Source organism: Scyliorhinus torazame, chromosome 9 (genome assembly GCF_047496885.1).
Source record: "Scyliorhinus torazame isolate Kashiwa2021f chromosome 9, sScyTor2.1, whole genome shotgun sequence".
NCBI lineage: Eukaryota > Metazoa > Chordata > Chondrichthyes > Carcharhiniformes > Scyliorhinidae > Scyliorhinus > Scyliorhinus torazame.
Genome location: NC_092715.1, coordinates 262,871,010 through 262,885,666, shown reverse-complemented (window position 1 = coordinate 262,885,666; position 14,657 = coordinate 262,871,010). Strand labels below are relative to the sequence as shown.

The 14,657-nt window shown below is 52.9% G+C and overlaps 1 protein-coding gene across 1 annotated transcript; it reads right to left on the bottom strand.

Annotated features, from left to right (window-relative positions):
* Positions 1 to 1,332: 1,332 nt before the first annotated feature.
* LOC140430105 (actin-like protein 7B) lies at positions 1,333 to 2,803 on the bottom strand. Its single transcript, XM_072517621.1, has one exon. The coding sequence runs from the start codon at positions 2,736 to 2,738 to the stop codon at positions 1,473 to 1,475; it is 1,266 nt and encodes a 421-aa protein (XP_072373722.1). The 5' UTR covers positions 2,739 to 2,803; the 3' UTR covers positions 1,333 to 1,472.
* Positions 2,804 to 14,657: the final 11,854 nt, after the last annotated feature.

The following is a 14,657-nucleotide window of genomic DNA, read 5'->3' as shown; positions in this document are numbered from 1 at the left end:
GTCATGTGACAACTAACGGGTGGAATCTTGTGGAGCCAACAGGCTGGAGAGTCATTGCGAGCCCCCCACACTGCCTCTTTTGAAAAGGTCTGCTGTAACCTGTGCCACTCGGTATCATGGACCCATGGAGGGGAGTTGAGGGAGGTTCTCCTTTGCTTTAATACTCAGCAGTACCACAGAGGAGGTAATGGCTGCTGCTGGTATTACACTCACCCAAAGCTGATGGAGAAGAGGCCCGTGCGCAGGTGAGTGGTGGCAAGGACGGTGTGTGGGTGTCACAGGGTGGTGGTTATGGGGTGGGGCAGAACAGGAAGGACAGAGAGGTGGCTCTCAGTAGCTCCCCCTCCCCGCCCCACCTTCTGCCAGGTCTCTCAGTCAGGCACTGAGTGCCCATCCACCCCAGGAGCCTGCAAGCAAACATGCCACGGTTTGCTTGTCATGTCCTTCACATGGTGAGTCTGCCTTAATTGGTGGCGGGGTGGGAAAGCTCTTTCCAGAGTCAATTGGAATGCGACAATAAAAGGTGGGTAGTTAAAACCCAGTAAAACAATCTAAATTGTAATAGTATTTAAATCAACATCCATGAACATTATCAGAAGAAGATGAAACGTTTAGCTGATGCATTGGCCTGTTCAGACTATGGACAGAACAATTGACTATCTACATTGGTCTAAGCATCATGCAGACTAGCCAGACCCAAGTACACTTCTGGTCTCGTTACAGTTCACATGCACATCTAGAGTTGCCAAAACCCTCCAGGATTGGCCTGGAGTTTACAGGAATTGTTGAGAAAAATCATAGGGGCATTAAAATAGATTTTTTGTGTGTAATTTTCTTTGAATATTTCATTTGACCTGATATTGAAAATGGGAGGCTAACTGCCAAGCAGTATTTTGCTCTCATTAGTGTAGAAAGGCAATATGTGATAAGGGTGGATGTGTTGGTCAATTATGAAAATGAAAAATGCAAATCGCTTGTCACAAGTAGGCTTCAAATGAAGTTACTGTGAAACGCCCCTAGTCGCCACATTCCGGCGCCTGTTCGGGGAGGCTGTTATGGGAATTGAACCGTGCTGCTGGCCTGCCTTGGTCTGCTTTCAAAGCCAGCGATTTAGCCCTGTGCTAAACAGCCCCAGTAATGGCTGGATTTGGGGGGGGGGGGGGTCAATCACGCGATGAAACCTCCAGGAATACATTTAATCACCGTTGGCAACCCTATGCACACTCTACAGCCTTAATTCCCAAAGTCAAAAGATCCCAGTGGATTCCAAGCCAAAACCTTAGTTTCAATCACATCTCAACTCCCATCACCATATCATCCATTTCAATAATCTCACAAGTTATAAGACTTTATTATGTTTCCATGGTTTTAAAACAATTTTCTCCAATTAATTTAAGTTACATTCAACAATGGAAACCTGCAATATGTTTTTTGTTTAAAAGAAAAGGTCAAAAGTGTTCAAAACTTCAGCTTCAGAAACATTTCCTATAGATGGCCAGTGGTCCGCGCTCATCATAATCCTTTTTGCTAACCCAAAGTTGTTGGAAGGATTTGAGGCAGGATAGGATTGACCCTCCATACCAGACTGAATATCTCCTCTCAGGAATTGCTTGCACTTGTGGGTTCATATCCTGCACAAGTTTCCTTAATTCCTTCTGGAAACGAACGCGGAATCCGGAGAACATGGTCGAGCCTCCACAGAGGAGGATGTTTTTGTACATTTCCTCGAGCAGGCTAGGGTCACATTTATTGATGATGTTCAGAGCCATTGTGTGCAGCCCAGCCTCTCTGGAGCCCATGAGCGATGGATTGAAGAGGGCCTCGGGACATTTGATCCTTTCTTTACCAACTGTGATAATCTTACCATCTGGAAGCTCGTAGTGTGCTGTGTACTCTTTAGTCTCACTACGCATTTCACTATCAAAGTCAATAGCAGTGTAACAATACTCCTGTTTGATCTGCTCCACCAAATGATAGTCACTGGCACATATCTTGTGACCACTGTGGTTGATAAGTTTGAGCAAGTACTTGGTGAGGTCGCATCCCCCATAGTCGACGGTGGCAGTGATGTGGGGCATAATATAACCTTCATGGATGGGGACCACACAACTTGAGCCATAGCCGCTTTCTACCACCAACCCACCAGTGCACCCATAGGCATAGATGGAGAGCAGCGACTGCCTGGTGATGTGAATGGCTGGGATGCTGAAGGCCTCAAAGAGGAGCTCAGCCGTCCTCTCGCGGTTAGTAACGGGGCTGAGGGGTGGGTCGGCCACCAGCACGGCGTGGTCCTCGGGCCGCACCTTCAGCTCCTTCTCGAAGATGTAGCACAGGAGAGCCTCGGCGCCAGTCCAATCCACCACGATGCCATGCCGGAGGGGGTTGATGAGCCGCAGCTCAAAGGGGGCTCTCAGCTCACTGCCCACAAAGTTCTCCTGCCGGTTATCCCCGGTCTTGGCGCTTCGCTGCATGGGCCTACCCACCGTGGAAGAGATGACCACTGAAGGCCTGGCCTGGCCACCGAACCCTGCTTTGAAGTAGCCCGTGCCCATGTCAATCATCAGTGCCCTGATCTCCTTGATCACCCTGGCAGGATTGATGCTCTGGCTGTCTATTGAGGAGAAGGACGGCATCCTGGGCTCTGATCTCACCGACTGAGTGGTATTCGAGGGGTATTTCCTGCAGAGAACCCCGATGGGTAAAGAACATTTCCGAATGTGTAAATTCGATGATTTCATGGCTCTTTCTGTTTCGATTATGTCCTTACATTTGCAAAAGAAACCCTACCCTCTTCAGTGGCTACCTTTCGTAGTTAAGATGGGATAACAATGCTGTTTCTCTCCCGATTATTACCTTTGTGCTGTTACTATGCGCGTCAGACAGCGGGGCCATTATCAAGTCATATCACACGTTGATCTGATACTCCTGTCCAAGTTGGGTTTTTTGGGGTGAATTTAGTGGCTGATGCCCCCACCTCCGGTTTACCGGCGACACTATCTCAGAATTGTGATGGGAAGGTCAACCCCACATGAGCCCACACCATGTCCACCTCTCATTCTGCTGCATTAGAATTGCTGCCGGTGACTTGGTTCGTCTTAAACCCTGCCAAAGGGAAGTTGCTGCCGCTGAATTTAGCAGACAGGGCGAACCGCAGACACCGGAGAAAAGTATTTTTCTTTTTAAATACATTTATTTCGGTGCGGATGGCAATAAGTAACGGCCAGGGTAAGTGCTCGCACTTCCATAGCGACCTTTCACCACCCCAGTATGTCCCAAAGGCGCTTCATTAGGTAGGAGGTTCGGCAGCTAACGTGCGCACAGCAAGATCCCACACACAGCGACCAATCCATCTGTTTTAGTAATGGTTGGGGGATTTAGACTGGCAGGACAACAGATTGTGGCGTCCTGTTATTGTCACTGGACTAGAAATCCAGAGACCCAGGGTAATGCTCTGGGGAGCCGGGTTGCAATCATAGAATTCCTACAGTGCAGAGGGAGTCCATTCAGCCCATCGAGGCTGCATCGGCCCTTGGAAAGAGCACCCTATTTAATCCCACGCCTACACCCTTAGCCCCGTAACCCCACTTAACCTTTTGGACACTAGGGGGCAACTTATCACAGCCAATCCACCGAACCTGCACATCTTTGGACTGTGGGAGGAAACCGGAGCACCCGGAGGAAACCTCCACAGACGCGGGGAGAAAGTACAGACTCCACACAGACAGTCACCCGAGGCAAGAATTGAACCCTGGAGCTGTGAGGCAGCAGTGCTAACCACCGTGCAGCCCACCGGGTCATTTGGTGAAATTTTAATTCAATAAATACTTGGAATTAAAAGTCTAATGATGACCATGAAACCATTGTTGAGCGTTGTAAAAACCCATATGGTTCACTAATGTTCTTCAGGAAAGGAAATCTGCGACTTCCGGTTGCGGCGATGACCAGCTGAGTCGCACGTTTCGGCACCTCCCGTTTTAACGGACTTTTGGGCTCTTATCGGGAGCCCCAACGGAAATTTTTCACGGCCAAACTCAGTGTGAGGCGATAAAGGAAGGAGTCCCCCCGGGTGTGGATGGAAAGAAGCGATAGTAGTGGCCAGATTGCGGAGGATCCTCTGGAGCAGCGGCAGAGAAGAGAAGGGAGATGCAAGATGGCGGCTGAGGGAGCCCAGATGGTATGGGGCCCAGAACAGCAGGAGTTCCTCCGGCGATGTGTGGAGGAGCTCAAGAAGGAGGTGCTGGCGCCGATGTTGCTGGCGATTGAGGGATTGAAGGAGAAGCAAAAGACCCAGGAGGTGGAGCTCCGTGGAGTGAAGGCAAAGGCAGCCGAGAATGAAGACGAGATACAGGGCTTGGTGGTGAAGACGGAGACGCACGAGGCACTACATAAGAGGTGCATAGAAAGGCTGGAAGCCCTGGAAAATAGCTCGAGGAGGAAGAATTTAAGGATATTGCGTCTTCCCGAAGGGTCAGAGGGAGCGGCTGTTGGGGCGTATGTGAGTACGATGCTCCATACTTTAATGGGAGCTGAGGCCCCGACGGGCCCCCTGGAAGTGGAGGGAGCATACCGGGTCCTCGTGAGAAGACCGAAGGCAGGGGAAATACCGCGAGCAATAGTGGTGAGGTTCCACCGCTACAAAGACAGAGAGATGGTCCTGAGAGAGGTAAGAAGACATGGAGTAGCAGGTGGGAGAACGCGGTGATCCGCGTGTATCAAGATTGGAGTGCGGAGGTGGCGAGAAGGAGGGCGAGTTTCAATCGGGCCAAGGCGGTGCTCCACAGGAAAAAAGTGAAATTTGGAATGTTGCAGCCGGCAAGACTGTGGGTTACACACCAGGGCAAACACCACTACTTCGAGACGGCGGAGGAGGCGTGGGCATTTATTCAAGAAGAGAAGTTGGACTAGATTTGAGGAATGGATGTTTGGAAAGAAGTAGCGAGGAATTGTAAAGGGGGGAGAGGGGGAGGGCTTATCTGTAAAAATGTTAGACGGGAGAATTGTTTCTCCCCCACCCCCAGAGGGGGGGGACACACACGAAGAAATGTGGGCGCCGGTGGGGAAGGGGAGAGGGAACTGCGCCATTAGGGGCGGGGCCGAGAGGGAAGCGCGGGCTTTTCTCCCGCGCTACGGAAATTATGGCGGGAAAAGTGGGCGCAGGAAGGAAGGGGGCCCCACACGCAGGGAGGCCAAGGGTAAACGGGGGAAGCCGAGGTCAGCCAGAGTTTGCTGACTCCCGGAAGCAATATGGGGGGAGCAATCAAGCTAGAAGGGAATCTAGCGGGGGGGGGGGGGGGGGAATTAACTAGGTTGCTGCTGCTGAGGGTAAGGGGGAGCTGATATGGGATGGAATGGTCGGGACGGGAGGGCGCCGTCTGGGGGACAAACGGGTGCGTGGGACCCGGGTGAGGAGCTGGTTTAAAAAAGGGGATGGCTAGGCGACGACGGGGGGGCGGGGGGGTAAAGGGCCCCCCAACCCGGTTGATCACGTGGAACGTGAGAGGGTTGAACAGGCCGATTAAGAGGGCAAGGGTATTTGCGCACCTAAAGAAACTAAAGGCAGACGTGGTCATGCTTCAGGAGACGCACCTGAAAGTGGCGGATCAGGTCAGATTAAGGAAAGGATGGGTGGGACAGGTTTTCCACTCAGGATTAGATGCGAAAAATAGAGGGGTGGTAATACTGGTGGGGAAACGGGTACTGTTTGAGGCTAAGACCATAGTGGCGGACAGTGGGGGCAGGTACGTGATGGTGAGTGGCAGATTGCAAGGTGAGGCGGTGGTGCTGGTGAACGTATATGCCCCTAACTGGGATGACGTGGGTTTTATGAAGCGTATGTTGGGGCGCATCCCGGACCTAGAGATGGGAAATTTGGTATTGGGGGGGGACTTCAACATGGTGCTGGACCCAGGGTTGGACCGGTCCAGATCTAGGACCGGGAGGAGGCCGGCAGCGGCCAAGGTGCTTAAGGGGTTTATGGAGCAGATGGGAGGAGTAGATCCCTGGAGATTTGCTAGACCGAGGAGTAAGGAGTTTTCCTTCTTCTCCCACGTCCATAAAGTATACTCCCGGATAGACTTTTTTGTCCTGGGAAGGGCGCTGATCCTGAAAGTGGCAGGAACGGAATATTCGGCTATAGCCGTTTCAGATCACGCCCCACACGGTGGATCTGGATCTAGGAGAGGAGAAGGAGCAGCGCCCACTTTGGAGATTAGACATGGGACTGTTGGCAGATGAGGGGGTATGTGGAAGGGTGAGGGGATGTATTGAAAGGTACATAGAGGTCAACGATGATGGAGAGGTCCAGGTGGGAGTAGTATGGGAGGCGCTGAAAACGGTGGTTAGGGGGGAGCTGATTTCCATAAGAGCCCACAAGGGGAAAGAAGAGGGTAAAGAAAGGGAGAGACTGATCGGGGAGATTCTGAGGGTGGACAGGCAATATGTGGAGGCCCCGGATGAAGGGTTATACAGGGAAAGACGGAGACTACAGACGGAGTTTGACCTGCTGACCACGGGTAAGGCGGAGACGCAGTGGAGGAAGGCACAGGGAATACAATACGAGTATGGGGAAAAGGCGAGCTGACTGCTGGCCCAACAACTTAGGAAGAGGGGGGCGGCGAGAGAGATCGGAGGAATTGGGGACGGGGAGGGAAGGATGGAACAGAGGGCGGAGAGGGTGAACGGGGTGTTTAAGTCATTATATGAGAGGCTGTATAAGTCCCAACCCCCAGAGGGGAAAGAGGGAATGATGCACTTCTTGGACCAGTTGGAGTTCCCGAGGGTTGAGGTGCAGGAGGTGACAGGTCTGGGAGCGCAGATTGAGGTGGAGGAGGTGGTAAAAGGAATCGGGAACATGTAGGCAGGAAAGGCCCCGGGACCAGATGGGTTCCCGGTGGAATTTTACGGTACTGACCCCACTCCTGGCGAGAACCTTCAATGAGGCTAAGGAAAGGGGGACACTACCCCCGACGATGTCGGAGGCGACGATATCGTTGATCCTGAAACGAGACAAAGACCCGCTGCAGTGCGGGTCATACAGGCCCATCTCCCTCCTAAATGTAGACGCCAAGTTACTGACCAAGGTGATGGCGTCTAGGATAGAGGACTGTGTCCCAGGGGTGGTACATGACGACCAGACAGGGTTTGTTAAAGGGAGGCAATTGAATGCCAACATACGAAGGTTGCTGGGGGTATTGATGATGCCCCCACCGGAGGGGGAGGCGGAGATAGTGGTGGCGATGGATGCAGAGAAGGCATTCGATAGAGTGGAGTGGGACTACCTGTGGGAGGTACTGAAGAGATTTGGATTTGGAGAGGGGTTCATCAGATGGGTTCAGCTCCTGTACGGGGCCCCGGTGGCAAGCGTGATTACAAACAGGCAACGATCCGACTATTTCCGATTACATAGGGGCACAAGACAGGGGTGTCCCTTGTCCCTGTTACTGTTCGCGTTGGCAATCGAGCCATTGGCCATAGCGCTGAGGGGCTCTAGGAAGTGGAGAGGGGTGCTTAGAGGAGGAGAGGAACAGCGGGTGTCATTATATGCGGATGATCTGCTGCTATATGTGACGGACCTAGTGGAGGGGATGCCTGAGATAATGCAGACACTCAGGGAGTTTGGAGAGTTCTCGGGATACAAATTGAACATGGGAAAGAGTGAACTATTTGTGATGCACCCCGGGGAACAGGGCAGGGGAATAGACGATCTGCCGCTGAGGAGAGTAGCAAGGGACTTTCGATATCTAGGGATCCAGGTGGCTAGGAACTGGGGAACCTTGCATAAACTTAACTTGACACGACAGATAGAGCAGATGGAGGAGGACTTTAAAAGGTGGGACATGGTGCCCCTGTCATTGGCGGGTAGGGTACAGGCGGTCAAAATGGTGGTCCTCCCGAGGTTTCTTTTCGTGTTTCAGTGCCTCCCCATACTGATTACAAAGGCCTTCTTCAAGAAAGTGGATAGGAGTATTATGAGCTTTGTGTGGGCTGGAAAGACCCCAAGGGTAAAGAGGGGGTTCCTGCAGCGTAGGAGGGACAGAGGGGGACTGGCACTGCCGAGCCTGAGTGATTACTATTGGGCCGCCAACGTGTCTATGATATGTAAGTGGATGAGGGAAGAATAAGGAGCGGTGTGGAAAAGGCTGGAGATGGCGTCCTGTAGGGGAACAAGTTTAAATGCACTGGCGACAGCGCCGTTACCGTTTTCCCCGAAAAAATACACCACAAACCCAGTGGTGGTGGCGACTTTGAAGATTTGGGGGCAGTGGAGACAACATGGGGTGACGGGTGCCTCGGGGTGGTCCCCGATAAGGAACAACCACAGGTTCGTCCCGGGAAGGATAGATGGGGGATTCCAATGTTGGCAACGAGCAGGAATTGTGAAATTGAAGGACTTGTTCTTGGACGGGACGTTCGCGAGTCTGGGAGCACTGGTAGAAAAATACGAGTTGCCACCTGGGAATGCCTTTCGTTAATGCAAGTGAGGGCATTTGCAAGGCAACAGGTGAGGGAATTTCCGCAGCTCCCGGCGCAGGGGATCCAGGACAGAGTGATCTCGGGGGCATGGGTCGGTGATGGTAAAGTGTCCAAAATATACAGGGAAATGAGAGACGAGGGGGAGACGATGGTAGAGGAGCTAAAGGGTAAATGGGAGGAGGAGCTGGGGGAAGAGATTGAGGGGGGGGCTGTGGGCAGATGCCCTAAGTAGGGTAAATTCCTCGTCCTCGTGTGCCAGGCTCAGCCTGATCCAATTCAAGGTTCTACACAGGGCGCATATGACGGGAGCAAGGCTGAGTAGATTTTTTGGAGTGGAGGATAGGTGCGGGAGGTGCGCGGGAAGCCCGGCAAACCACACCCACATGTTTTGGTCATGTCCGGTATTGCATGGGTTCTGGGTGGGTGTGGCAAGAGTGATCTCAAAGGTGGTGGGAGTCCGGGTCGAACCAAGCTGGGGGTTGGCTATATTTGGGGTTACAGAAGAGCCGGGAGTGCAGGAGGCGAGAGAGGCCGATGTTTTGGCCTTTGCGTCCCTAGTAGCCCGGCGAAGGATTCTACTAATGTGGAAAGAAGCTAAACCCCCGGGCGTGGAGGCCTGGATAAACGACATGGCAGGGTTTATAAAATTGGAGCGAATAAAGTACGCACTAAGAGGTTCGGCTCAGGGGTTCACCAGGCGGTGGCAACCGTTCCTTGACTATCTTGCAGAGCGATAAGGGAAAACAGGAAAGACAGCAGCAGCAACCCAGGGGGGGGGGGGGGGGGGGGGAGGGTACATGTGGGTCCTTGGGGTTTTTTTTTTGTTCTTTTCCATGTTAGTTGTTCATAATTATATTTATTTTTTCAATGTTACTATTTATTTTTCTGTACTTGTTAGTTAATATATTGTTTAAATAACGGTCAATGTACATTTTGTTACAACGTTGTAAAAATGGAAAATTCTTTTTGATCGAAAAACTTTAATAAAATATATTTTTTTTTAAAAAGGAAAGGAAATCTGCCGTCCTTACTTGGTCTGACCGATATCTGACTCCAGACATTTCTTATCTCTCACGCCCTTTCTGAAAATTCTTCCACAAGACCCACTCATTTCTCTCTTCACTCCCAAAACCCTCTGAAATGGCTCAGCAAGTGACTCAGTTCAAGGGCAATTAGGGATGGGCACCAAATGCTGGTCTTGCCTGTGAAAGAATAGAAACAAAATAAGCGCTTCCCGGATCATCTTTGAATTACCATAGAGCAGAAGTCTTCAGGGAATAGTGAATAAATCTGGGTATACTGTGCTTTTAAAAGCAGGACCAAAGGGCATCACGGTAGCATGGTGGTTAGCACAATTGCTTCACAGCTCCAGGGTCCCAGGTTCGATTGCCGGCTTGGTTCACTGTCTGTGCGGAGTTTGCACGTTCTCCCCGTGTGTGCGTGGGTTTCCTCCGGGTGCTCCGGTTTCCTCCCACAGTCCAAAGATGTGCAGGTTAGGTGGATTGGCCATGCTAAATTGCCCTTAAGTGTTCCAAATTGCCCTTAGTGTTGGGTGGGGTTACTGGGTTATGGGGATAGGGTGGAGATGTGGGCCTGGGTAGGGTGCTCTTTCCAAGAGCCGGTGCAGACTCGATGGGCCGAATGGCCTCCTTCTGCACTGTAAATTCTATAATTCCGCCTTGAATAAATTCACTGACCCAGACTCCACTGCTCTCTGTGGAAGAGAATTCCACAGACTAACAACCATTTGAGCAAGAAAAATTCTCCTCATCTCTGCCTTAAAAGGGAGACGTCTTATTCTTAAACTGTGCCTCACGTTCTAGTCTCCCTCGCAAGAGGAAACATCCTCTGGGTATCCACCCTTTCAAATCCTCTCAGGATCTTATATGTTCCAACCAATAAGATCACCTCTCGTTCTTCTAAACTCCAATGGGTGTAAGCCCAACCTGTTCAACCTTTCTTCATAATATAAACATTTCATTTGTGAACTAAACCTTTTTCACTGCATCTGCTCTGCACCACCGATCCCCACAGCTCGCCCCGCCACGCCCTCCCCTTCACCAGCTCACTAACTCAAACCTCCTCAGCTTCAAAGCCCTAACTCCCTCTAGGTTTCCCCTCCTATCTCCCCGTGCCCCTTCTGAACTCAATTGCTCCACACAAGACCCACTGCTTTCTCCCTTCATTCCCAGTCCCCAGATCCTGGTATCCACACAACTCCCTGCCCTCACCACCCCTTCAAAACAGCCATCGTCCTCCATTTGGCAGAATACCCACCCCACATCGAGTGCAACAGTTCAAGCAGGTGGCTCGCCGCCACCTTCACAAGAGCTACTCAACAGCAACATCCCATGAAAGGATTTTCAAGAAACACCCTTGGCCACCATGTCTGTCAAACTATTGACGCGCCTCCAAAACTTGTTTTCCTATTCATAATTGTTGAACATGGTCTCCTAGATGTGTGGTCTCCTCTTCTGCATCTCCAGCTGGGTCAGCGTTTGTTGACCATCCCTAATTTCCCTTGAACTGGGTGGCTTACTAGGTCATTTCAGGGGGGCTATTAAGCGTCAACCACACTGCTATAGGTCTGGAATCACATGTAGGCTGGACCAAGTAAGGACAGTAGATTTCCTCCCCTAAAGAGATTGTTCTTTTTTACAACAATCAATGATAGTTTCATGGTCACTATTACAGAGTCTAAGTTTATTTATTTTTTAATTTACCCAACTATTTTTTCTCCAATTAAGGGGCAATTTAGCTTGGCCAATCCACTTAGCCTGCACATCTTTGGGTTGTGGGGGTGAAACCCATGTAGACATGGGGAGAATGTGCAAACTCCACACGGACTGCGACCCAGGGCTGGGATTCAAACCCGGGATTCAAGTCCAAGTGCTAATCACTGCGCCACATGCCACCCCGAGTCTAGGTTTATTAACTGAATTTAAATTCCACCAGCTGCCATGGTGGAATTTGAACCCTTGTCCCCAAATCATTGACCGGTGCCTCTGGGTTATTAATCCAGCGACGTTACCAATTCGCTGCCCTCTCCCCCAATTAATTGCTTTCTGTGAGACAGTGATACACTATCTCTCTTCATCTTCTCCGTAATGGTTGACAACACCATCCTGTTCAATTATCTCTCTCTCCTATTACGACCCCAGACCAGACCCCAATGGTGGCCAGGATATTGGATAGAAACCCCATTATTTAATTTTAATTTTGTAAGACTGAGGAACGGATACCTCACTCCAGAAATGTGTTCACACAAAATAGGGGTATGGTATATTAAATCAAACTTTATTACTGACACAGTATTAAAATATCACACATGAAAAAAAGCTTACAATTACCCCTTACACAATGCTAATAAATACAATGAATAGAGTAACCCTTAACTGCTCTCTTTATTCCCACTCATACAATAAAAGTATCTCAACTCACAATCCATTTTCAAATACCGTTAGCACTCAGGAATACCTGCTGTACAGAGATATCTGGATACTCTACTTTGAGACTTGGAAGAGGTAGACCTGAATCTTGTCAGAACATTGCAGGATTTCTAGCTGAAGTCTTCAGAAACTGTCTTCGTGATTTGACTTCCATCTGCAGAACCAACGGAAAACTCCTGTCTGTCTCAACTCACGGCCTATCCTGTTCACAGGTAAATTCTGTTTCAGGTCTGTTGCCAGTCAAATCTTTAACTGAACTGCAGTGAGAGCAGATGCTTGACGTCTGCTCACATCCCAATCTTAAACTCAACTAAAACTGCGTTTCTGCAAAATGCCTGATAACTTAGCTCCTCACATTAATCACATCATTTTACCAAGCTGAAACGCATGTATCTAATTAACCCCACAGGGAATTTGTATCTAACTCCACAGGGAATCCACTTAATCCAAACAAAACTCCATTAGCCCAGCATTTACAATGTGTTAATGGCACCCTGGCTTCCAAAACCTCTCAAACCATGGGCGTCATTCTCCGACCCCCCAGCAGGTCGGAGAATGGCCGTTGGCCGCCGTGAATCCTGCCCCCGCCGGTTGCCGAAGTCTCCGAAGGGAGAAAAGTCGGCGGGCCGTTAATGGCGCCGCTGACTTCGGAGAATGGCACGGGTCTGTGCAAGGCAGCCGATTTTCGGCCTGCCGATATTCTCCCTTCCGGATGGGCCGAAGTCCCGTCGACGTGATGACCGTTCACGTCAACGTAAATCAAACCTCCTTTTCATCGGCGTGACCCTGTGCTCCAGGTTCACGCCGACCAGCGTGGAGGTGAGTGACGGCCTGGGGGGTTGGCCGCTGGGCAGGCGATGGCGTGGCCGCAGTCTGAATGTGTGGGGAGAGGTGTGTCTCGAGTTTGTGTGTGTGTGCGGCGGGGGGGGGGTGGTTAGAGTGGGCTGGGCTCCGGGGGAGTGCCGGGAGGGGGGTCCGTGCCGGGGAGGAGGTTGGGGTCCGTGCCGGGGAGGGGGATGGGGGGTCCGTGCCGGGGAGGAGGTTGGGGGGGGTCCGTGCCGGGGAGGAGGTTGGGGTCCGGGGAGGGGGATGGGGGGTGCGTGCCGGGGAGGAGGTTGGGGGGGTCCATGCCGGGGAGGGGGATGGGGGGGGTCCGTGCCAGGGAGGGGGATGGGGGGGTCCGTGCCAGGGAGGAGGTTGGGGTCCGTGCCGGGGAGGAGGTTGCGGGGGTCCGTGCCGGGGAGGGGGATCCGTGTCGGGGAGGAGGTTGGGGTCCGTGCCGGGGAGGAGGTTGGGCGGGGTCCGGGGAGGGGGATGGGGGGTCCGTGCCGGGGAGGAGGTTGGGGTCCGTGCCGGGGATGGGGGGGGGGCCGTGCTGGGGAGGGGGATGGGGGGTCCGTGCCAGGGAGGAGGTTGGGGTCCGTGCCGGGGAGGAGGTTGGGGTCCGTGCCGGGGAGGGGGATGGGGGGGCCCGGGGAGGGGGATGGGGGGTCCGTGCCGGGGAGGAGGTTGGGGTCCGTGCCGGGGAGGGGGATAGGGGGGTCCGTGCCGGGGAGGGGGGGTGCAAGGGCAAGTGAGTTGGTCCACCTGGCCAGGTGCCAGCCTCCAACAGTTGGACCCATGCGGTCCATGCCACCTGGCTGGGGGGAAGGAGGGGATATGGGCAATGATGACATGTCGTCGTTCCCCCCCCCCCCCCCCCCCCCCCCCCAACCAGGCCGTCATGTTTTCCGATCATCCAGCGATGTTGGCCGCCGTGGCGGCAGCCGCTAATGTCCATGTTGCCCTGGATGAGGAGGAGCGTGCCAGAGAGGTGGCGCAGGCTGCCGCAGAGGGGCAGGCGGCAGCCGCCCAGACTGGAGGGACACCTGACCGACAGGACAAGGAGGGGGAGGAGGACATCGCGGCCCCACGGCAACGGAGGCACCCGAGGGCACCCCGTGTGTACCGGCCCCGGCAGTCATACCAGGACCTCATGGACCGGGAATGCAGGAGGAGACTCCGGATGAGGCGGGAAACCGTGGCACACATCTGCCACCTGCTGGCACACCTGTCACCGCGTGGCACTGGCGGGGGACACCCTCTCCCCGTGTCCGTCAAGGTTACGGTGACCCTGAACTTTTATGCAACGGGGTCATTCCAGGCACCGAGTGGGGACCTGTCCGGCATATCGCAGGCATCGGTGCATCCGGGCAGTGACATGCCCTATATGCCATGGCGCACCGCTACATCCGCTTCCCTGTGGACCGGGCCAGCCAAGATGCCCGGGCCGTGGGCTTCTCTGCCGTGGCCGGGTTTCCCATGGTCCAGGGCGCGATTGATGGGATGCACGTCGCCGTGCGGCCACTTGCAGATAACAGGGCCGTGTTCACCAATAGGGAGGGGACCTATTCGATGAACGTACAGGTGGTCTGCGACCACCGCATGATGATCCTGCAAGTCTGCGCCCGTTACCCAGGCAGTGTACATGACTCATACGTGTTGTCGCGGTCATCCATCCCCAGCATGTACGAGGGACGCCATCCCCGGCTGAGGGGCTGGTTGCTGGGCGACAGGGGCTACCCATTGCGATTGTGGCTGATGACGCCTATACGGAGGCCACGCAATGAGGCGGAGAACTGCTACAATGATGCCCATGTAGCAACAAGGGGAGTGATAAGAGAGGTGCTTTGGCGTTCTGAAGATGCGTTTCAGGTGCCTGGACCTCTCTGGGGGCGCCCTCCAGTATCGGTCAGA

Coding starts and splice junctions, on each gene's coding strand:
- LOC140430105 (XM_072517621.1), bottom strand. CDS start 2,738: ATGAAATCATCGAATTTACACATTCGGAAATGTTCTTTACCCATCGGG.